This window comes from Elaeis guineensis, chromosome 3 (genome assembly GCF_000442705.2).
Source record: "Elaeis guineensis isolate ETL-2024a chromosome 3, EG11, whole genome shotgun sequence".
Taxonomy (NCBI): Eukaryota; Viridiplantae; Streptophyta; class Magnoliopsida; order Arecales; family Arecaceae; genus Elaeis; species Elaeis guineensis.
The window spans coordinates 110,090,970-110,113,819 of NC_025995.2; the positions used below are offsets into that span (position 1 = coordinate 110,090,970).

The 22,850-nt window shown below is 37.8% G+C and overlaps 1 protein-coding gene across 2 annotated transcripts; it reads right to left on the bottom strand.

Moving 5' to 3' along the window:
• Nucleotides 1–1,311: 1,311 nt before the first annotated feature.
• LOC105040983 (vacuolar cation/proton exchanger 1a) lies at nucleotides 1,312–14,656 on the bottom strand. 2 transcript variants are annotated; one of them, XM_010917755.4, is made up of 11 exons: nucleotides 14,189–14,656; nucleotides 12,327–12,394; nucleotides 12,203–12,231; nucleotides 11,083–11,279; nucleotides 10,747–10,965; nucleotides 9,051–9,182; nucleotides 8,836–8,952; nucleotides 8,696–8,749; nucleotides 8,480–8,596; nucleotides 2,764–2,854; nucleotides 1,312–1,426 (listed from the first exon to the last, which is right to left on the bottom strand). In XM_010917755.4, exons 1-11 carry the CDS (start codon nucleotides 14,459–14,461, stop codon nucleotides 1,359–1,361), a joined length of 1,365 nt encoding a protein of 454 aa, XP_010916057.1. In that variant the 5' UTR covers nucleotides 14,462–14,656; the 3' UTR covers nucleotides 1,312–1,358. The 2 variants fall into 2 exon arrangements, with proteins under 2 accessions (XP_010916057.1, XP_010916058.1); XM_010917756.4 differs by lacking the exon at nucleotides 1,312–1,426 and adding an exon at nucleotides 1,577–2,649 and having other exon boundaries at nucleotides 14,189–14,653.
• Nucleotides 14,657–22,850: the final 8,194 nt, after the last annotated feature.

A 22,850-nucleotide genomic window follows, 5' to 3' on the forward strand; every position in this document is an offset into this window, starting at 1 on the left:
AGGGGGCGTGGATCTGTCGATTGAAGCTCGGCAATGGTCGGAGCCGTCGTGAGCGGAGCCCGGCTCCCGTAAGAGTCCGAGCGGAGCTGTTCTGATGTTGGCGGCGGAGTCCGGCTCCCGTAGGAGTCCGGGCGGAGCTGCGCTGCGAACAAAGTCAAGGGTGAAGTCCGGCTCTGATAGGAGTCCGGATTGAGCTTACCAGCGATTAATATTGAGAGCGGAGCCCGGCTCCCGTAGGAGTCCGGGCGGAGCAGCGCTTGCTGACGGCGGTGGAGCCCGGGCGGAGCTGCACTTGCTGATGGCGGTGGAGCCCGGCTCCCGTAGGAGTTCGGGCGGAGCTGCACTTGTTGATGGCGGTGGAGTCCGGCTCCCGTAGGAGTCCGGGCGGAGCTGTGCTGATGTCGGCGGCGGAGTCCGGCTCCCGTAGGAGTCCGGGCGGAGCTGCGCTGCAAACAAAGTCAAGGATGAAGTCCGGCTCTGATAGGAGTCCGGATTGAGCTTACCAGCGATTAATATTGAGAGCGGAGCCCGGCTCCCGTAAGAGTCCGGACGGAGCAGCGCTTGCTGACGGCGGTGGAGCCCGGCTCCCGTAGGAGTCCGGGCGGAGCTGTACTTGCTGATGGCGGTGGAGCTCGGCTCCCGTAGGAGTCCGGGCGGAGCTGTGCTGATGTCGGCGGCGGAGTCCGGGCGGAGCTGTACTTGCTGATGGCGGTGGAGCCCGGCTCCCGTAGGAGTCCGGGCGGAGCTGTGCTGATGTCGGCGGCGGAGTCCGGCTCCCGTAGGAGTCCGGGCGGAGCTGCGCTGCAAACAAAGTCAAGGGTGAAGTCCGGCTCTGATAGGAGTCCGGATTGAGCTTACCAGCGATTAATATTGAGAGCGGAGCCCGGCTCCCGTAGGAGTCCGGACGGAGCAGCGCTTGCTGACGGTGGTGGAGCCCGGCTCTCGTAGGAGTCCAGGCGGAGCTGCACTTGCTGATGGCGGTTCCGCCGTGGGTTCCGGCTGTGGGTATTTTATATCCAACAAGTTTCATACTCATTTTAATTTTAAAGTAAAACAGAAATAATTCAATCTATTTAAAACTAAATTTTTATATTTTAATAATTTAAATTTTTATTCTGATATACTGTAGTTCTGCAAAGCTTTTCGAATCGATAATCCATTCAACGTTAGAATCGATTCTGATTTTGATTTTGATTATAAACTAAATACTTTATAAAATTTATCATTCTGATTTTAATTTTAACCAATATTATTTTTCATTCCGATATCTCGTGAACCAAACATCCCATCTATACAATTAATGGGGGCAAAAAAAAAAAAAGGATGGCACATATAATAGGGATTTACATACAATTCATCTAAAAAGATACATGGTACCACGCTCGTGGCTGGTAGTTGGCAGCAGCAATTCCACATGGGTCTTTCCCTGAAAACAATTACATACAAATGATATTTTTGAGATATCCAACTTCGACCTGTCATAATTATATATATATATATATATATATATATATATATAATCTAGGCTTTACAGCCCAATTAGTGATCTGTTCAGACAAAGAAAGGGAGTCTACCCGCAATACAATTACTGAGGTCCAGATTTTTTGAAATATATTGTCCTTGAAGTAAACTCAAAATCTCCGGTTGCTAAATAAAAATATATTACCATAAGGACAAGCCCTTCACCCGATGATTGGTTATAATAATATTTATCAGTAAGATTTCCACCATCACAAGGGATATTTATAACTAAAAAGAAAAAATGTCTTGGCTGTCTTTCCTGATCCACCATCTCATGAGCGGTTCACCCTTTACTTGAAGGTGATCGAAGATATCAAAACAATTGTATTTCCAACTAGAAAGATAACCAGTATCAAATTTGACATATAAAAATGCGGCCTTCATATTGTAAGACGAACGAAGATGCATGGAGCATATACTTGTCACTAGTTGATTAATTAAAAAACCACAACTTTGTTTTAAGCGACCAACCCCTCAAGTTAATTAGCTAACTGACCAATTATTTTCCCAGAAAAATGATTAATTTGAGCAATGCGCAGGATGCCTTCACCAGGTTTTCAACCTTTGATCTCTCCCAAGGGTTAATGTTGAGCATAATTCTTGGATAGGTCAAACCAGGGTGAACTACATCACTGTTTATCTTGACTTCTGCTTTTTACTTAATCTCAAAAACATAATCCGATTCTTCTCGCAAACAAAGGACCATAATGTCAATTTGCCATTATTCAAAGGTCACAAGATAGTCCATAATTTGACATTATCAATCAAAGGAATATAGGCCGATTTATTAAATAAGTTTTAGGATTTGACAAGCTATGGTTCAGTCTGTTTACAGATAATATTGGAGATTGTAGAGGGGAAGCGAAACATATGGAGGCATGCATGCAGAGATGTAGATATTGATTGAGAGAAGTAGATTCAATAAAGAAGAATGCTCATTTTTTATGCTCTTCAGGATCGGCACTTGGCAAAGGAATTTCTTTATTGAATTTACTGGCAATTACTAAAAGGACAAAGCTAAACCAATCTAGTATGCACAAAAAAAACCAGTTTGCAATCTAGCGTCCTAAGCCTTTACAGAGTTCGTTGGTATTGTTTTGACACCCGAGTTGGTGGCGTTTGCTTGATCTTGCATTGGAATCGGACACAAAAGGGAAAAAAAATAAAGTTAGGAATCCCATGATAAATCATGTAGAAGATGTTAAGTTCTTGTTCTAAAGTAGTTGTTTTGTTAAAACTTACCTAGAGAGGGTCCAAGGATGAAAAATGATGCACCAATAACAACGTAGCAAAGTAGGAGAACAAATCCCTTCATATAGTGCCAAGTGCCATCCTGCAAAAAATAATAATAATAAAAAAAAAATTTAAAAAAATTTTATATACCAACACTGCTCATCAACAACATGAAAATTACCTAATCTTTACTATATCTAAATTCAACATTATGAATGAAATACAGAAGATTGATTTCACAATGAAATTAAATGCTTTCCAATATATGATGTCCAAGGATGTATTTAACACAAGAACATATATTTAGATAAAAAAAGTAAATATTTGAAATGTTTATATATTGGGAAACTTACAGTCTCTTAAATCATGAGAGATTCATGAGCTACACATTGGGGATATATGAAACCTACGGATACTAAAGTGGATGTGAATAATAGCTTTTTAAGCGAACTTCTTGTTTTTTCGGTAGAAACAAGGGAGCTTCTTGTTAAAAGGGCTCCCTCATTGGCTACATTGAGCAATCTCCCAGATGGTGATAATCTTATGCAATTAACTCATGCCTCCAAGTTTTCCCAATCATATGTAACATCCCGGATCATGCCTGAGGAATTGCTTGCACTCAAGCTTTCAAAGATCTTTTTTATGTGGGTTTTCCAATAGCAAGTTTTTTACATTTGGCAGTTAACGTATTAGATCATTTTTCTCCACCCGAGGTGCATATAGCCTTTCTTCTATTTTACTAGCATTCTTTAGTAATTCTGTTTTGAGTTTTAACCGATCAATTCACACTTAGTCAAGATATGAACATATTATGTGGTGTGCAGTTGACATTTTGGTGCTTGCACACCTTTCTTTTTGGTGTTGAATTCATCAGAAATTGCTGGTTCGCATGGTTGGCGGATTGACCAATCTTCGTGGTTCAAACTTAATTGCTTTCATGTTCTTGGTTCAACTAGAATGTTTGGGCTAGAATACTGACACTTGAGATCCCACTTGAAGAGGGAACGGTTTTTGTTTTCCTTAGACAACTGCATTATCTGCACCAATAATATTTGGCAATGTGAATGATGGTTTTCCGATGAGGATGACAGAACTATTAGAACTTTATAGGACAACAGAACTTATTTGAAGGAAAAGTCATCGATGCCATTTATGATTTTTGAAATTAACCTGCCTGCAATCACAAGAAGAAATGAAGATGGATGTGCTCCTCATTGTCCACAAGCAGTACCTTAGTTTTCCAATCCCAACTCCGAGTATTCCTGATGGAAAAAACCTCACAAGCTCTCGGATGAGTTGGAGGCCAAGTCCGTAGAAATATCTTTTTATAATATATCTCGAAGTAGTATCCGAATCAGTTATAAAGACTGAGATGGATATTATCCATAATGATTATGTAGAGTTTAATTTTATCACAGTAACTATCAAATATGTCCTTATCATTTTATTGAAGACTTATCTTTAGTCAAAGTCCAAATCAAACTAAACTAACTAAAATAAATCCTGATACATATTAGTATGAGCCATATCTAGATGGGGCTTAATCAGATAATGATCCAAAGATTTTATCCTTCACTGGCCTTTTGACCCTTTCTTCGGAGGTATACCCCAGCCTCTGATGCCATAATATATAAGAGTTTTCAAAAAAATATGAAAACCAACTCTAGAATCTAAGACTATCCTATGGTATTCCACCATCTTCAGTAGTGAACATGCTTGATTTTCAATGATAATAAATCATTCACTTTCAATTAGAGGCTTTTTTGATAGAAAGTCTTGTAAGTTGTTGGTCATGTGCATAGATACACCAGAGTCAATACATTAGGTAGAATTAGAAATATTTACTAAATTAAATTCAAAACACATACAAAAGTATCGGATAATTTTTTTTACAGCAATTTTTCATACTTTAAATAGTTTTCTTTAGGTGTTGCTTTTTTTTACAGAAGAAGTACTTGACAACCTTATTAATAGCTTATTCTGATACCACAGGTAATGCTTTCTTCCATTTTGCCTTGGGGTGCATTTTTTCCTTTATTTATTTTTTTACTAACTTGATGTAAAGCAAAGTTCATGCTCTCTATCTTCTCCTCTCTCAATCTCTTCTCTTTTTACACATAGTTGGTCAGTAATTTATTATTTATCCAATCCTCATTGTGTATATTATAGGAAATCTTAAAGAAATAGTACTTTGATGGAAGAGAAATGAGAATAAAGTGCACCAAAAATGTATCTGATATAGAAATCTTCATATCGATGACTGCACTACAATATTCCTCATCTCCATAATATGCTCATGGATGCTGGCTTTTGCTCTGTCAGAGCTTACAAATTGCTGCACCACAACATCTAAGAAATCATATGCCTCGTGATACGAAGGGATGGATCCCCTAATATATTATCTTAGATTTCTTTAAGAGCAAATTGATGCGATTGAAACGCACCCATTTTTTAAAAAGCTCTTCTATTATAATGTACTTTCATCCATAAGTGGTGAAAGTTTATCCACTCGAAATATTAGATCAAGATCAGTACATCCTAATATGAGCATTATTCTTTCTTTCTATTTTAAGAAATTCAATCCATTAAGAAAAAATTTTCTATGCTGCTATTAATGATTATGAAAATTAATATTGTAAATAATACATGCTCATATTATCATCAAATAATAAGACTAATTAAAGTTTATCAGAAAAAATAAATTTCTTGATATTTAATTTAGGCGGACAACTAGGTGTATTAATATGTCTTTTTTTTTTGGATGAGTGTTATAATAAACTAGTGGCTATACCTATTTAGTGATATATCATATCACTAGTAAATATAACAAAATAGGCACATTGGGTATAAACAAATACTATACCTTTAGATATTAAAATTCACTCGATCCAACATACAATCCTATCATTTTATCCGTCTAAATATTGAACATGAAGATGCTTTTTTGGAAGCAAATCAATATTTCAGTAGCTTAAACACAATTATGACACTATTAAAATTTTATTGGATTAATTATATTTATCCAAAATTATATGTTATAGAAGATTTTTAGTTTTAAAAGTTCGTTGTCACTTTGGTGATCGCATTAAATCAATTAAATAAAATTTTTTAATTCTTTATAAATAGTGTCAATAAATTTTACATGCAAAATATGATATAAATATGTCATTAAGAATATAATAATAGGGCTACAATAATTTATTGGGTAAACTAATAAAAATTCTCCATTTGAGTTTCAAATTAAAAGCAGCTCCTTAGTTGAGTTTTAATTAAAAGTAACTCCCCATTCTAAATATAAATTAAAAGCAACTCCCCAAATGGCATAAAATGATCAAATTGCCCTTGCAGTTGTAAAGTAATACTAAAATAATACTGTGATATTATAAACTAGTACTGCCTTATTATAAAGGAATACTATCTTATTCTAATGTAAGATTATTATAAAATAGTACTGCCTTATTATAAAACAATACTGTCTTATTGTAATTTAAGAATATTATAAAAAAGTACTGTATTATTATAAAACAGTACCATTTTATTATAAAATAGTATTGTCTTATTATAAAACAGTACTGCCTTATTGTAATATAAGGATATTATAAAATAGTACTGCTTTATTGTAAAGAAATATTGCCTTATTATAAAGAAATACTGCTTTATTGTATAAGAACGCCCGTGCGCGGTATATCATCAAAGGAATTTTCTCAATTGAATTAGCAGCCACAGGCGGAATGCCAAGATGTGAGACTTCTCATTCTCTATAAGGATAATTTTAGCCACAAATGGAGAATTACTTTTAATTTATATGTAGAATTGAGAGCTACTTTTAATTGAAACTTGACTGGGAAGCTACTTTTAATTTGAAACTAAAACTAGAGATTTATTCTTAATTCTCGATACTTTATTTGCATATAAATAAATTAAATAGCACATAAAAGATAAAATGTGTGAATTTATGGATTTTTATGCAATAAAATCATATGACATGGATCTTATCATAATCATCAAAAGATCTTCATGTAACAAAGTTAATTACAGAGACTTAATAATAATCTAGGAATCTTTATATAATAAACTTTACGACAGAAATTGAAATATAATTTAAAAGAATATTTATGGAATTAGTTACTTTATCAGAGACTTAGTTGTAAAAATCTCCTTTTAACTAATTAGATCCAATCGAATTTTGGATTTTGGGTCAGAAACCAAAACCCAAACCTATCTCCCATTACTACCTCCTCCTTCCTTTCCCAATTGGGCAGTGGAGGAGCCAAAAAAAACGACACTCCTCCCCCCAACATTGGTCGATGATCGCTAGAAAAGCTTGGATCGATGGACTACCACCGACTTCAAGATTAATCAGGGGGTACTTGATTAGAGGGAGTAGGAGTCTGGAATCAAAATAGAAATGGATGACTCTCATTCCAATCGTTTGATTGGGAGGAGTCTGATTCTGATTCTAGAGTAGAATGGGAATGGCTCAATCTACATAGAACTCAGGAAGTACTTGGTTCCTGATCGGAATCAAAATTGGAATGAAAATCAAAATCGAAATGGCTAAATCTTTCGAAATGCTTAGTTCGTGACTAGAATCGAAATTGAAATGAAAATTTGAATTTATAGAGGAGAGTAGGGATCGAGTTCTATGTAGATTAAATCATTTCTATTCCACTTCGGAATCAGAATCGAAATAAAACTCCTTCCAATCAAATAGTTGGAATGGGAGTCATCCATTTTCATTCTGATTCCAGACTCCTACTCTCCCAATCAAGCACCCCTCAGTTCTTACTCTCTTCTATAGATTTAAATTTTTATTCTAATTTTAATTACGATTTCGATTCTTATTTTAATTTTAATTATAAATAAATATTTTAGATGATTAAATTTTTTAATTTTGATTTCAAACTATTCCGATTCCAACGAACCAAGCACCCTCACTAGTTTTCCCGCAATTGGGAACATCCTCCCGATCGGCATCCCATGGAGAGCCTCGGTCAGGTTCCTTAACAAAAACCCAGCACCGCCACTGTATAGCGGTGCCTCATGCCACCTCCACCAGGGGGAGATAAGCCATCGACCGAGATCCCTCATTTTCCCCTCTAGGGTAGCCCACCGTCGGCTACAAGCATGGATCAAGGAAGGAAATCAAGCAGTTTTCCGACGTGAAGATCCTTCCTACAATGGCGAAGGTGGCGGCTCACATCGAGTGGTTACCAAATGCAGTGATGCCGGTCCCAACCATCTGCAACAGAGGGGGGGGCCACGATGGCGGGAGATCCATGGACGGTGCCTCTGCCATCGTCCATCCTCTCCACATGCCCCTCCATTTCATTTTTGAGTCCAGATAGGGACCTTCATCTGACGCCATGGGAGCCGGCAACTGCTAGAGATCGACGAAGTCGGACAATGGAGATGAGAGGAGAGCACCACGGTTTCCCACTGTTCCGCCTCTTCTTCATCCTTTAATTTTTTTCCCTTGTTTATTTATTTATTTAAACAGTAATTTCATGCCCTTTAAAAATAAATAAATAAATGATAAAATGCCACATGCCCAATAAAAATAAATAAATAAAACAACATGGACCTCTACCATCATGGAATCTGAGAATGATTCTTTAGATTGATCGTGACAACTTCGGTCACGGATAGCCGACCAAGATGGCTGGTCAGATCTGTATCTATATAAAAAAAAAAAAAAAAAATGGATTGATGGTTAAAGATTTACCTGAAGGGTGAAGGCAGTTATAAGGATTGACATAACTAGTGATCCTGTCTCCAAGAGCTCAAAATCAAGATCCATGTGGATACCCTTTATCCATGCCGCTATTACACTTAATGGAACCTATTCGTGTTCAACAAAATACTTGTGAATCCTCCAAATAAGCAGCATAGAGGAGGGGAAAAAACTATATTTTCAGGAAATGGCTACTTAAAGTCTCACCACAAACATGGATATTTGAGTTGATGAACCAAGAGTGATGCCCAGAGTGATATCCTACATAATGTCCATTCAGTTAAGAGGATTATGCATATTTTAATTCATTGAAAATGTCATAAACCGGAAAGAAGAGCTTGTCTTACAATCTTGTTCTTGAAAGCAAAGATGATTGCAGCTGCATGTTCTGCCGCATTTCCAACAACGGGCAGCAAGATAACACTAATGAAGCTTACAGACATTCCCCATGACTCCGATGCTGCCTACGAAGAGGAAATCTTGCTCCTTTAGGAACTTTAAAGGATTCAGATCAACCTTCAAAAAGAAAGATTAGACAGATATACATTGATCAATCCGATACCTCAATGGTAGTAACAACAGAATCTGACAAAACTGCAACCGCAGCAGTCATCCCTACTAACCAAGCAAATGCGCTAGCAAAACCAATCACTGGTGTATCTGAAACAGTGTCATCATCGCTATCAGCTTCATCCTGTTAATCACTGAAGCTGTCAGATATCATAATCACATAGCTTCTCAAAAAGAAAAAATGAAGAAAGAAAGAACTCGAAAGAAAAGAAATCCCACTCACGTAGGTGGCAGAGGGAAAGGGTTTGATGAAGATGGTCATGGTGGCAAATCAAGGTTCAAACTTTTGGAAGTGTTTCCTAGACGTTTTCGACCAAGTGATTATTCCATCATTTATTTGAATTATTGTTATATACCCACACCATTCTCAACAATAGCACTTATTTTTAGGGTTATAGTGATTTTCATGATATGACAGTGGGAAAGTGGGAAATGGTGCTGGTAGGGATGCAACAGCACTCCTACTCCCTAGTGGCACAGGTCAAGCAGTGACTAATTACTTCCTGTTTTAAATAGGAAGATTGCAGATTCTCTTGACCAATAGGATATACTGGTTTTCATCATTCTAGCAAAGAGGTCAATAATTAGGATACAGACAGACTATCTTTCCTTATAAGGCGCTGACCCGTTCTTCCATGGCCAAGGCAAAAATCATCCATAGCCGCATGAGCAACTATCACTTACCATGTCCAATTCACTCTGTTTTAAAGGCAAGCTCTTGAGATCGACACAATCTTCATTCTTGAATAATTTTACTCGTTTTCATTGTTACAAGTGCTGCATATCTTGTTCTTAACATCCTCAACCTTCATTCCTCATTTCAAAAATTTGCTATCTTTACTACCATTATCCATTATTTATTGACAGAAATGGAGTAAGACCCTCATTCACTAAAATTACCGAGGTCCCAATACTTGTGGATACACCATCCAAGATTTGAAACCTGTAGCTGCTAAGCAGGATGTATGACCACCAGGGCAGGCCCCAACTCATACCTTCATCTATTATTTGGGGAATCAATTATAGTCATACAATTATTCAATATCTTTATATATGTCAGAATGGTATGGAATAAATGCATAAAATTCAAACTGCGCCTTAATTTAACTCACCTGCTTTATGCTTTATAGAGTCAGAAATTTGTAAATATTGGCTTGGGAATACCTTTTCCCCAGCAGTTTTATCTGCATTTCAAGGGCATGTCTGAATATTCCAATAAAATTGGATTGAAAATCTTGTAAGATTCGTGGATGGGTTCATCCATTTAAGTATGGCCCTTCAACCAAACACTGTCCGCTCCAAATACTATCTTCTGCACCGAATATTATTTTATAGTGTACGAATAAGATGACTTGACACCAAGAAACAGGTATATACCCTGTCAGTTTCTCAGTTCGACAGAACAAATATTACTTTATAATGGGCAAATTGAGATCATGTCGACCTACACCAAAGCAAGCTGAAGAACAGGTCAAAACGCGTTCCTTGATCTACCCTACCATCTGCACCATATTTTGTCACGTCCGGATTTATTACTTCCGAGTTAGGTGTAGTCAAACTTTAATATTCTAGATGCTTTGAACTAGATGCCATAGGGCATCTAAGTACATCTCTCCACAAAATTTGGAACTGGCTCGTTCCACATGCACCACCAAATAGTAGGAGAAACTGGGTTCAGAAAATCTGACCTCCGGCGGTTCAAAGAGCTGGCGATGGGTCTTCAACTGGAAGAAGAGGCATCCGAAGTAGGCAACGAGCATCACAGTGCTGCACGATCTTGAAAGGCTCAGCGCCGCTCCTTCCCCCGCATCGCCCTCTCCAACGCTCGCGGACTGTCGAAGAACCAGCGCGAAGATGTAGCACAGCGCGCCCAGCAGCAGAAGGCTCAAGTTCACGTCGCTTTGCTTCTAAAAACATCACATGAACGAAGACAAATGCCCTGAGAATTGGTTAACTCCTACTACTATTCCTCTGCTTGTAGTCTTTCTTCTTTGAAGTCTAAGGTGGTCTTTGGTGAGGCTTACCCGGTCGAAAGGGCGTTCCTTGGTGTAGTTGGCGATTCCGCCGCAGAAGAGGGAGGAGCCGAGGACGAGGAGGAGGTTGGAGAGGATGGAACCGACAAGGGACCACTTGAGGACCTCCATCTTGTCATTTTGGAGGGCCAGCAGTGCGATTATGAGCTCGGGTGCGTTCCCACAGGTCGCGTTCAGGAGCCCACCAACTGCACATGGTCCAACCATGAGGCTTATTGCGTGTTTGGCAGAAGACCAAATCCCAAGTCTTGCTCCATTTCTTTTTTCATAGCTTGGCGATTGCGAAAAAGGTCTCTCGTACGTCTCAGCAAAAAGCTTTTCTAGGACCTTTTTCGAGTTTACTCTCTTTATCTTTTTGATTAAATTGAAAGTGTGTTACAACCCCACAACCTTAGCAAACACATGGCTAGGAGCCCGAATTAGTATGATTATTGTTATAAGCATAGTTTTTTCACTGTGACTCTCCCAAGGTTATCTGTTATCTTGTTGGTTTAGTGTTTAATTTCCTGTAGTAATGTATAAGCACCTTGTACATTTTTTTGAGATGAAATGAGGGGAGTAAGGAACTCCAGCCACTGATATATTAATATAAACAGGTATACCCTCTTCATCAAAAAAAAAAAATATAAACAGGTATATACAGGCGGTGGAAAAGAAGAGAATAAGCAGGGGTGTAATAAGTAAAGGTTTACATTAGCTAGTACATTAACTCACTAAAACTATATAGATCTCAAACCAAGCAGCGTGGATCCAAATTATGGTGAGTTGGGTCTGACTTCATGGAGCTCAGAGCTAGATAACTCCTCATGGATCTAGAATTTTGACCTGGACCCTGCCCACGGATTCAAATTATCGATCCAGCTCATTCGCTGGCGGAGAATACCGTATCAGACAGCAGAGCAGTACTTACTAAATAATTTTTTTTTTAAAAAAAAGGTAGTGATATTTGAGCAATAATCTAAGTTATCTGTTATATCTTTAATTGTATCTTGAATGAAGCACTGCACCAAGGGTAAGATTATAGTTCAGGAAATAACAAAAACTGTTTTGCTAATATCACCATGTGGTTAAAAATATATATATAAATATAAACTGGTTATTGGTGCATTACCCGTTGGACCAGCGTAATACGAGATTTGCCTGCATTGCAAAATTTAGCGTTAAATTATATTAATTAGAACAAATAATGTAGAGGAGATTATTCTCTGTGTTGGCAGGAGGGATGAGAAACTTACTCGCTTAGAAAGCTCAACCGTTCGGCAAGAGGAGCGAGGCCCACCATACTCAACGCAAAAACCCAAGCCTGTTTCCTCCATTTAAATTATTATATCAAAAAGAGGACTAAAAGTTAACAAATTAATAAACAAAAATATAGCATCTACATCGCAGAGACGAGAGAGAGAGAGAGAAACATCCACTAAAGGTCAAACTGCTTTCTTTTCACCCCTGGCATGTGATTTTACCTATTCTGGTTTGAATAAGACCACACTACAAGCACTAGTCTCATATCTTATTGGACGCCACAAACTTCCAAGCTCTGTATCTATTGTATCTTCTCGAGAAAATTCAATGTTCCCAGGGATCCAGCACACAGGTTTGTCATTTTGATTTTTCGATCCGCTTCTGCACCACGTTGATGAGTAACTAAGTTTGGGGTGGCATCTGTTGGAGTTTTGAAAAGTTAGCAATTAACTGTCCAAAAAAAAAAAGTTATTCAGATGTGTATGCTAAGCAGCTTAAGCCTAAGCTGTCTGCAGCATAATGTATAGGAATTTCCTAAGGTGGAGCATCTCGACAAGACTTTTCTCCTAAAATCTTCCGTTGATCGAGCATAATTGGATGACGACCAAAGGTTTCGAGCAAGTAATGAATGCCAAAACATCCTCATGTACCCCGGCTGTACAAATTTCTGGAAGCTGGTGGTTACGAATGATGCGGACTGAAATGAATGCGTGGCCCGCGTTTCCTACCTACTTTGATCTGGGATCATCCCGTTGCCTGCCCAAGGCCTCTAGTAATATGTCCTATATATACACCCGCAGTTGTACATAATAAATATTTTTGATATTTTTCTTTTTGATGGTGAAATAATAAATACTATTGATATTTAGATAAACTGCCACCAAGGTTAACCCGTTCGCAACTGATTATTTTAGCTGCAGTGTGCTAAATCAAATTCATAGCCTAGTCTTCCCTTCGTGCATTGGCAGGTCTAATTCTCCAAAAAGATGCGTTCAGACATCCAAGGCCTGTTCGATCAAAAGAAGAAGAAAGAAACTGTTTATTTTTTAAAAAAATATTTATTAAAAAAAATAAAATATTTGGTCAAATTTATTTAAAAAACTAATTTATTTTTGAACAGCAAAAATAATTTTTTTGCTATTGGGAGGAAACAAAAAAAAATTGAAACTTCATTTTGAAAGTAAAAACATAAGCAAAAAATTAAATTTTTTAAAATAAAAATATTCTTACTCAAAATCATTATTTATCATAACTATTTCTATTTATTTTCATCCAACCCTCTTATTATTTACCATAAATACATAGTATTTTTTCATAATTTGACAATCAAAAATATTTTTTATAAAAAATTTATCAAACACAAACTATTTTTTAAATATTAATAAAAATATTTATCAAATAATTTTATCAAATACCAACTATTTTTTTTCTCATATATTTTTTTTAAATTTTATTTTTAAAAAAATAATTTTAAAATAAACTGATTTTCACAGTTTAGTCTGCCAGATCCTAAATTGCCTGGATACACTAAGTGGCTTTAATTGCTATAAAATCGAGTCACATTAGAGTTGTCACTTGTCTGGATGCACCACTACCATGGCAAGCTAGATACTGAATTCAGCTCACGGCAATACAAGGCCGGATCTTCTCCATATCTGTTTCTGACGGAAGAGGCAAAAATATCTAAACGCAACTCCAACTCTAGGAGTGGTTGTGATCGCTTCCATCAACACATCACCTTGCGTTTCGTATCTAATAACCATACATCCCAATCTACAATAGGTCTTCTGATAAATATCAACCAGCAAACGGAGAGAGAGAGAGAGAGGCCAGAATGGTAACACAAGGAGCTTACTCGGCCGAAATCGAAGCATTGGGCGGCGATGGCGAGGGGCACGGCGGGGAAGAGGGGGGAGAGCTTGGTCCCGAGGAATACCTCCTGGAGGTTGGCCAGCAGCCGCCTGAGGGGCTCGCTTCTCACTTTGGACAGCACCGACCGATCCGACCTCCTTCGAAGCAGTGACGAGGACGACATACCGTGGCCCGTCCGCCGCGGGGGGAGCACCGGCGCCTCCTTGCCCCGGGCTCCATCCTCCAAACGCCTCGTCGCCTCTTCTACCGAAGCCATCTCGCGGCGAGATCCAGGATAGGAGGTATAATTTATGATGACGAAGACGTGGGACGAGAGCAATTGATGATTTTTTTCCTTTCCCCGCTTCTTCCAGCACTCAAACTCCGAGTGACAAGTTTGAGAAAGAGAGATCGGATCATGCAATTGGAACAGGACACCAAGGGATCGCGAATGTGCGTTGGGATGGGGCCCTTCTTTTCGCTGGCAGCAAACTGTGAGGTGGCGTCGTGGCAAACCTACGCATGGCCCTCATCAAAGGAAAGGACAAGGGAGATCATGGGGCTGAGATACTTATGATCGGACAAAAAACACAATGTGACGGATCTCGTGATGGAACAGTGGGTGGCTCGTGCGAACCAGGTGGCTGAGTTGCTGATTTCTGATGCCGGTACAGGAAGTGCCGTACAGCCAACAAATGGCGTTGGTGTTGGTGTTGGTGTTGGTGTTGGTGGGAAGCGGTGGGCGTCGAACGAGATCAGTTTGGCTGCACTCAGACTGCAAGTTAAACAGAAACAAGGGAGCGCACCTTCCTGGAAACTTCCTCCCAGAACTCGACGCTCTGCTGAACCGTTTAATTAAAAGAAACTATGAATTGACAAACCTTTTATATGTTAAGAAAAAGGAAAAGGTCCTTATCAGCGTGGAATCGGCCCAGCTCATGCGGAAGAAATTATGGGCTGTACTCCATACACGCACGCAGTCAATTGGAGCTGTTGATTTCTATAAACACCAAAGCATGCATCTCGATGCATTATTATAGAAACTAATAGCTATGTTCGGCTGCATGACGCATACAGTGCAGATAATAATTTTTTTTCTGATGGAGAGAGCTTCTAAGATCTCAGCTTAGTTTTATTTTAACTTTTTTGTTTTGATTTCCTTCTTTCGTTGATACTCTGTTCTATTTATCTTGTATATGCCTACATTCATAGTTACCAAAAAAAGGAAAAAGAAAAAAAATATTGACCAAACCTATTTTCTAAATTCTCTTCTAGTTACTGTAAAAATTATAGTATTTGTAAGATATTGTTCCTCACTCATTCACTTATTTTTCAAGGGCTTCCAAACCCACATCCCTCCCTCAAATTGAAGTCTAGGTCTTCTACGGAGTCTAACACCATACTGAGATATTGTACAATAAGAACTAAATCCTGTATGGAATCTAACACCATATTGAGATATTGTAAGAATAGAACTAAAACGAGGATCGATGCATCACAAAATTGAACCTTATCTTAAACAACAAGGAATTATTTCATTAGACCTATAGTCAAAAATCAAGTTATTTACTTTTGCATTGAAATGGTAAGTATTGTGGGTCAGGCATCAGAAGGTCGAGCTTCGAAAAGTCCCATATCGATCACAGTCAAGAATGTCTACTGCTTAAGAGTGTGGACTCTCTCTTGCCCACGTGAGACACCTTTTGCGGGGCAAAACCGTGAGGGGTGGGATTCTCAGTGGGTCAATGGCCTGTGTCCCGTTCCGAAGCGGACAATACCTCACGTGACTTCGGTGAGGGGAGAAGGTCTAGCACTCTGGGTACGTAGCCTTAACATTGGCGCGCCAGGTAGGGAAACTCGTTCCTGCACTCACGCATACGACTCTCTCGACTGGGGGGGCTATGTTGTGGGTCAGGCATCGAAAAATCGAGCCTCAAAATCCAAAGCGGACAATACCTCACATGACTTCGGTGAGGAGGAAAGATTTGGCACTCTGGGTACGTAGCCTCAACAGTAAGGGATACAATTTAGGTCCTTTATGATTTTAGATTTGCTTGCCACGTGCAATGAAATTTGATACGTGGGTTTATTATTACATGTTAAATAGGACATTTGAATGCGTTAAGGGTCCACCTTGAAATCTTACGATCTATATTTTTTGAAAAATTACGGGGGAAGTGCGACCCTTCTCCCAACTTTGTTATATCAATCTTAGAGTCTATCGTATGCGGCATCATAGATTAAGGTTGAGATCAAGTTTCAATTCATAATGGATCTAAAACACACTTAATGCTAAGACATGTAATTAAAGATTTTTTTTTATTTTTTGATAATAATTAAAGAAAGAATGTTCATTATAGCAAAATATGTTGGTTGCTTCCTGGAGCTACCAATGATGTCATAACGCGAAGCTTGAAGCAAATTCTTTGTTGAAACGGGACAGAGATGGTGACAAGAATGATACTTTACCAGCCACCAACAAATTTGTCGCGGTACTTCACTATTTTCGTGTATGTTTTTGGATTTTTCTAGATTAGTCTCCTTGCTACGAGAATTTTTTAATGAGCACTTATTTTTTAATGAGCACTTATTTTAGTCATTGCGTTTTGGAAACTCTTCAGACCTTCGTAGCGCAACATCTTTGACCTTCTGTTATTATACTTTACACGGAATTCCCTAAATGCCATTTCTGCAATAACTTTGAGATTATTCGGGATGGGGTTGTATCTTTCGTACTTACTGCAAGACGTCCATTCCTTATTTCACTAATATATTTATTATATATAAAAATAATTTTACTCTTAATCATATCAATATATCTTCACATTTATCTGTATCCAATATTAATCATATTCTCAATTTATCTATGAACTTGCTATTTGTCGGTCAACTTATTGAAAATAGTTTTGAATGCATTTTTTCTAACCATGGTTGTCTGGTACGGGAGCAACAGTTGAAGAAGATCGTTGGAATTGGCCGTAAAGTAGATTGACTTTTCAAGATTGTGTGGCTATATACTCCTTCTCAACATTCAATAGTCACTTCATCAGTAACAACTTCTCATCTTTAGCATCTTAGATTAGGTCATGTATCCACCTCTTATTTGAATAAACTCATTTTTGATGGATTGTTAGGTAGTGTTGCGAACAAAAATATTGATTGTATCCATTGCAAGCTTGAAAAATTATCTGCATTATCTTTTAATAATAGCATCTACAGTTCTACTGCACCTTTTGATCTCGTACACTTAGATATTTGGAGACCATCTCGTGATCCCACTATGGGTGGATATAGATATTATGTTATTTTCATTGATGATTTTTCTCGCTATACATGGATCTACTTGCTCAAATCTCGTTCAGTAGTAGTTCTCAAATATAAATATTTTACAAAGATGATCTATACCCAATTTTCAAAAAGGATCAAAATCTTTTGTTCCGATTTTGGGGGAGAATATATGTCAAATGAGTTCCGTAACTTTCTGTCTTCTGAGGAGATAATCTCTCAATTATCTTGCCCTCACACTCTTCAACAGAATGATCTTGTAGAAAAGAAACATAGACACATTATTGAAATCACTCACACCCTTCTTTTATCTTCAGAATTTTCAAAATATTTTTGGGGAGAAACTATGCTAACTGCTATTTATCTTATAAATCGGCTCTCAAGTACTAGTATAGGAATGATCTCTCTTTTCTTTAAGTTATTTGGCAAACATCCAATATACAATCATCTTAGATCCTTTGGGTGCACTTGTTTTGTTCTACTTCCTCCAAATAAAAAAGATAAACTTTCTGCTCGTTCCAACTTATGTGTCTTCTTAAGTTATGGAATAGAACAAAAAGATTATCGATATTTCAATCCCAAAGCCAATCGCTTGCGCATCTCACGGAATGTGATTTTTTGGGAATACTTTCCTTTCACAGAGCTCTTTGATTTTAATTCTCAACAACCATCTCAGCCTGCAATACTTGAAGTAGATGATAGTATCTTTAAGATGATGATCCACTACAAGCTAATCCTACTGAGACCCTCATGACTATTGCACCAGTACCTCCAGCTTCAACAATTGAATGACGACACCCTCAACGACAATGTACATCTAATGTACATCTCACTGAGTTTGACACCTCTTTCATTTCTACTTTACTCTCTTATCGTAAGCCTAAATCCTACCTAGAAGCATCCACTAATCTTCTTTGGCAGAAAGCTATTAAGGAAGAATTGAATGCCTTTGCTCAAAACTATATATGGGACCTTACAGAATTACCTCCACATAAAACAGCTATTGGATGTAAGTGGATCTTTAAGATCAAACTCATTCTTCAATGTATCCGATGTTGTCGCTACAGCTGCAGTTGATTGTGGTGGTCGTGTTGGAGCAAGTGGGCCTTTATTTTTCTTGGGACACTTGGTTGTGGTATGTCCAAACTCATGGCAAAAGTAATATTCAACTTTGCTCTAATCGACTTTGCCATTTGGTCGACGGGGAAAGGAACCAGTGTCATCAAGAGTTCGAGAAGTCTATCAATGTCTCGATGTTTTTCATACTCCATCATATCTTCCTTGTTTTTGAGTTTTGGACCCATCTGATCCAATTGCTGCCATAGTGTAGACATGCGGGAATAAAAATCTGCAACTGATTGACCTGTAGTTTGACGAAAAGAAAGCAAGTCCTATTTTAACTTATATTTTCAAGCTGGATCAGGAGCTATATACCTTGCACGAAGATGATCCCAAACTTCTTTTGCTATTTCATATTTGCCAAATTCCATGGCAATATTGATGCTTGACGTGTTCGAGATCCACGTGATAATCTTGTGATTGTTGATGTCCCAATCATCAAGTCTAGCAGCAAGGGCTTCATCAGTTTTATCAGCTTTTCTTATTGGTTAGAAAATGTCACCTGTGACATATCTCCACAGCTTTCTTTTCTTCAAAAAACTGATCATTTGTTGAGACCAAAATGAATAATTGGTCCCATCAAGAATGACCTTCATAGGTTGAGAAGATTCTCTCAAATTTTCAGTGACCATTGATGGATTGCAAAAGGTAAGAGGTTGCAAGAACTCTCACAAATAGGTGATGCAAGAATAAAGAAGATGAGGAATGATCCATGGCCAGGATGAAAGAGAGATGGATGAGAAATGAATCCCACGGCTGGGATTAAAGCAAAAAAAGAATGAATGGCTCTTATACTATGATAAAAAATATGAAGAAAAAGTAGAATTCAATTGTATTGATTATTTTTTACTGTACATGGTTTATATCATATAAATAGACTCCAAGAAAGAATAAAAAAAATAAAAAAAAGATATATAAAAGAAATATACATTGAGCCAATTTAGGATGGTTTTAATTATGATTTGATTTTCATGATTTGATTTTTACCGATAGAGATTTACTATATTGGTCAGATTTAATTTTCATCAAAATAAAAATTTACTATATTGAACAGATTTAATTTTATCAAAATAAGAATTTACGATATCTGACACGTGCAATCTCTGTTTGTGCAAATCCATCATTAGATCATCTACCATACAAATATCAAAGCACTCAAACTTTACCGCTCACCATGCACATGTCTCTCGAATTGATAAAAAATTATTGATTAGAATTATCCTATCACGTAGGTTTGGACCATCCAATAAAATATAATAATATCTTTTAACAATTTAAAATTTCAAAAAATTCTGATTAATTAAGAGTACGAATGGAAATAGTATATGCAATTACTTCCATACGGATCTTCTACGATATAAAATGCACGCTACACACAGCGCACTTGTGGATTGTCGCCAAAGAAGAATGAACGGCCATTAAGCAACATATACAAGATGCATTGTGCTCATGATGTACGTGTTGTTTGATGATTATTTATCTTCCGATGGCATCCATCCATGGATACAACGCTCCCTGCAGTATCACATATGCATCATTGAGAATCTATATAGGATTCACCATGTTTAACTATTTCAAATCCAAATTTATTAGATTTTTTAAATCTCATCAAATAATATTATAATATTTTATTAAATGGTCTAAAATCTCAGCGGTAGAATAATTCTAAACAATAATTTTTCCGAGTAATTGGCCGGTAGGTGATCCAAGGGTGGATTCGTGCGAAGGGTGCATGGTGAACCCTTGCTTTGTGCGGAAGATACGACGTTGACTCGTACTTCTTGGGCCCCATGTCATATGCGTCTACGATACATGTTTTAGTTTGGTCAACCATGGGGGACCCAGCCAAGGCCGTCTCGTGACCGCCGTTGGGAAACCACCTCTCGGCTGTCCGGCCATCGGGAGAGACAGGTAGATGCCTTGACGCCGGCAGCCAGCGATCTTAGTGCATGCAGGAACTCGTTTTTTTTTTTCTTTTCATCTTCTTCCTATTTTAAACATAAATTCTTCCCAGCCCACCCGGATCTCTCCAAGGTCTCCGTCATCTTCAGCAACTCCGCCGTCCACCCCGACGGCCGGTGGAGCAGGAGATCCGGGTCATGGTGAGGGGTTGGCTCTTAGGTGACAGCGGGACGTGCTTCTATTGACAAGGACTTTGTGGAGCCATGGGCTGCGTCCATCGCAAGCCCTCCGCGATCGAGGACAGCAGGGAGAGCCCGAGGGACAGGCCGCGGGCGGCGCATATATACGATGATGGGGTCGGTGAAGAAGGTAGCGCCAGCCAAGTCGTTGTCGTTCGTGAAGTGGGCGGGGCTGGCGGTGACGGTGTCTTCTCGAAGGCTCGAGGAGGCGGTGGTCGTTAGGGGTGATGGTGGCGGGGAAGCAGCCGCCCAAGAATGCTGGCTTGCGTCAAAGGGTTCCGGTTGTATCTTTTTCGCGAAGGAATGATTGATCTTCTTTCGCGACATCAACCGTTGGATTGCGTCTCGCACTATACTCAAAGCAGCCTCACAACTCGCTAAGTACCCAGCATATTCCCCGTCCTTCGACTGCGCAGCTCTCAAAGCGGCTAATACGCCATCCAACGGCTGATATTGCGAAAGAACATTGATCATTCTTCCGCGCGAAAGATACAATCCGAACCCGTGGTCAAACTTTGCTAGGGTGACGTATACCAAAAGCTCGGATAGGTGAATCTTACGATGGAATTATTGATTTGTGGCCCGCGGGCGAGAACTCATCCAGTCGAGCGATCGTCACGCGGTAAAATGGTCCAAAATGCGGTAAGTGCATGAGAGGTGCCGAGCCACTCGTGGAACGGTACCCTATCATCTTGACTGGAGAAGGAGAAATAGAAAAAATATATATATTTTTTTTTATTTAAAAATTTATTTATCAAAAAAATAAAAAAAATATAAATTTTTTCAAAATTATAATTTTTTTCTCCAACAGATTGAATAGACGAAAAAAATAATTAAAAATTTAATAAATTTTTTATAATTTTCATCTTACCTTTAGAATTTATTTAAAGCTTCCCACCCAATTAAGACCCCTATATCATGTTTAAGAATATAATAATAAAAAATTTTATTTATATCAAAAAAATTGTAATATTTTTTATTTATTTTCAATTAAAAAAATTTATTTTTTTTTTAAAATTTTCGATCAAAAAATATATATATATATATATTTTTTTTTCTTAATATATATATATTTTTTTTCTCAAACCTCCGCCGGAGGGTAAGACAATTTTTCTGTATGGTTAGAAAACTGTTATTTTCATGTTCAACTTTTCTTACTAATAAACTTATCTATGAAACAGAGAGATTCCCGATGTTTGAACATAGAATCTCATCTTTTACAGGAAAAAAAAAAAAAAATAGAATGTCATCCGCCAGGAAGAGACTAATGTGCTACGATCTAATTTTTTGTATATTATAAACTCCATACTACATAATGTAAGGCATCGTAATCTGCAGTTGAGGGAATACAAGCTGTACGAGAAAGAAAGAAAATGAGATAATTTCAGCCCGCTTTTGTCAAGGTTTATTAATTTAATGTTTTTGTGAGGCCGGTGGGATAGGAAGGGCCTACTCACCATGTAGTCCATCCGGAAAGGAAATAAAAGATTAAAATAAGAGAAGGTTATAATCTTCAAAACAAAATAAATGATCAAAATAAGAGGGTTGTAATTTTCAATGGGGATGTAACTTTCCATTAGTTTTCTTTCTTTCTTGACCTTCTAAAATATTTTTTCTTAAATTTTTATCAAGTTGAAAGATTAAGATGAAAATATCCATCATAATTTCTTACAAATGTTTGCATGCTTTTGATAACTTAATTAGTCATTTTACATAGAATCTAACATATACAATGTTTTAATTAGTCATTGTATAACCTCCTCTTATCAAATGACTAATTAAAATGACCAAACATCAAAATTGAATAATCAAAAATCAAAACAGGATAATCAGACCACCGACTTTGGCACGAAGAGCAACTGGCACGTTCGTCCGGCACATAACCTGAGCATAAACCTGTGTAACCTAAACAAGGACTTGTGTAACCTGAATATGAACTTGTATAACTTTAACACAAACCTGTGTAACCTGCAGGTGAACTAGGTAGATTGTACATGTAAGCTTGAATAATAGTCAGCTACTACGCAGGATAATCAAATCATATATGCATATAATCAAAAATTTTATTGTGTAACCAGAAAAAAAATGGATAACCAGACATCAAAAATGGATAACCAGAAA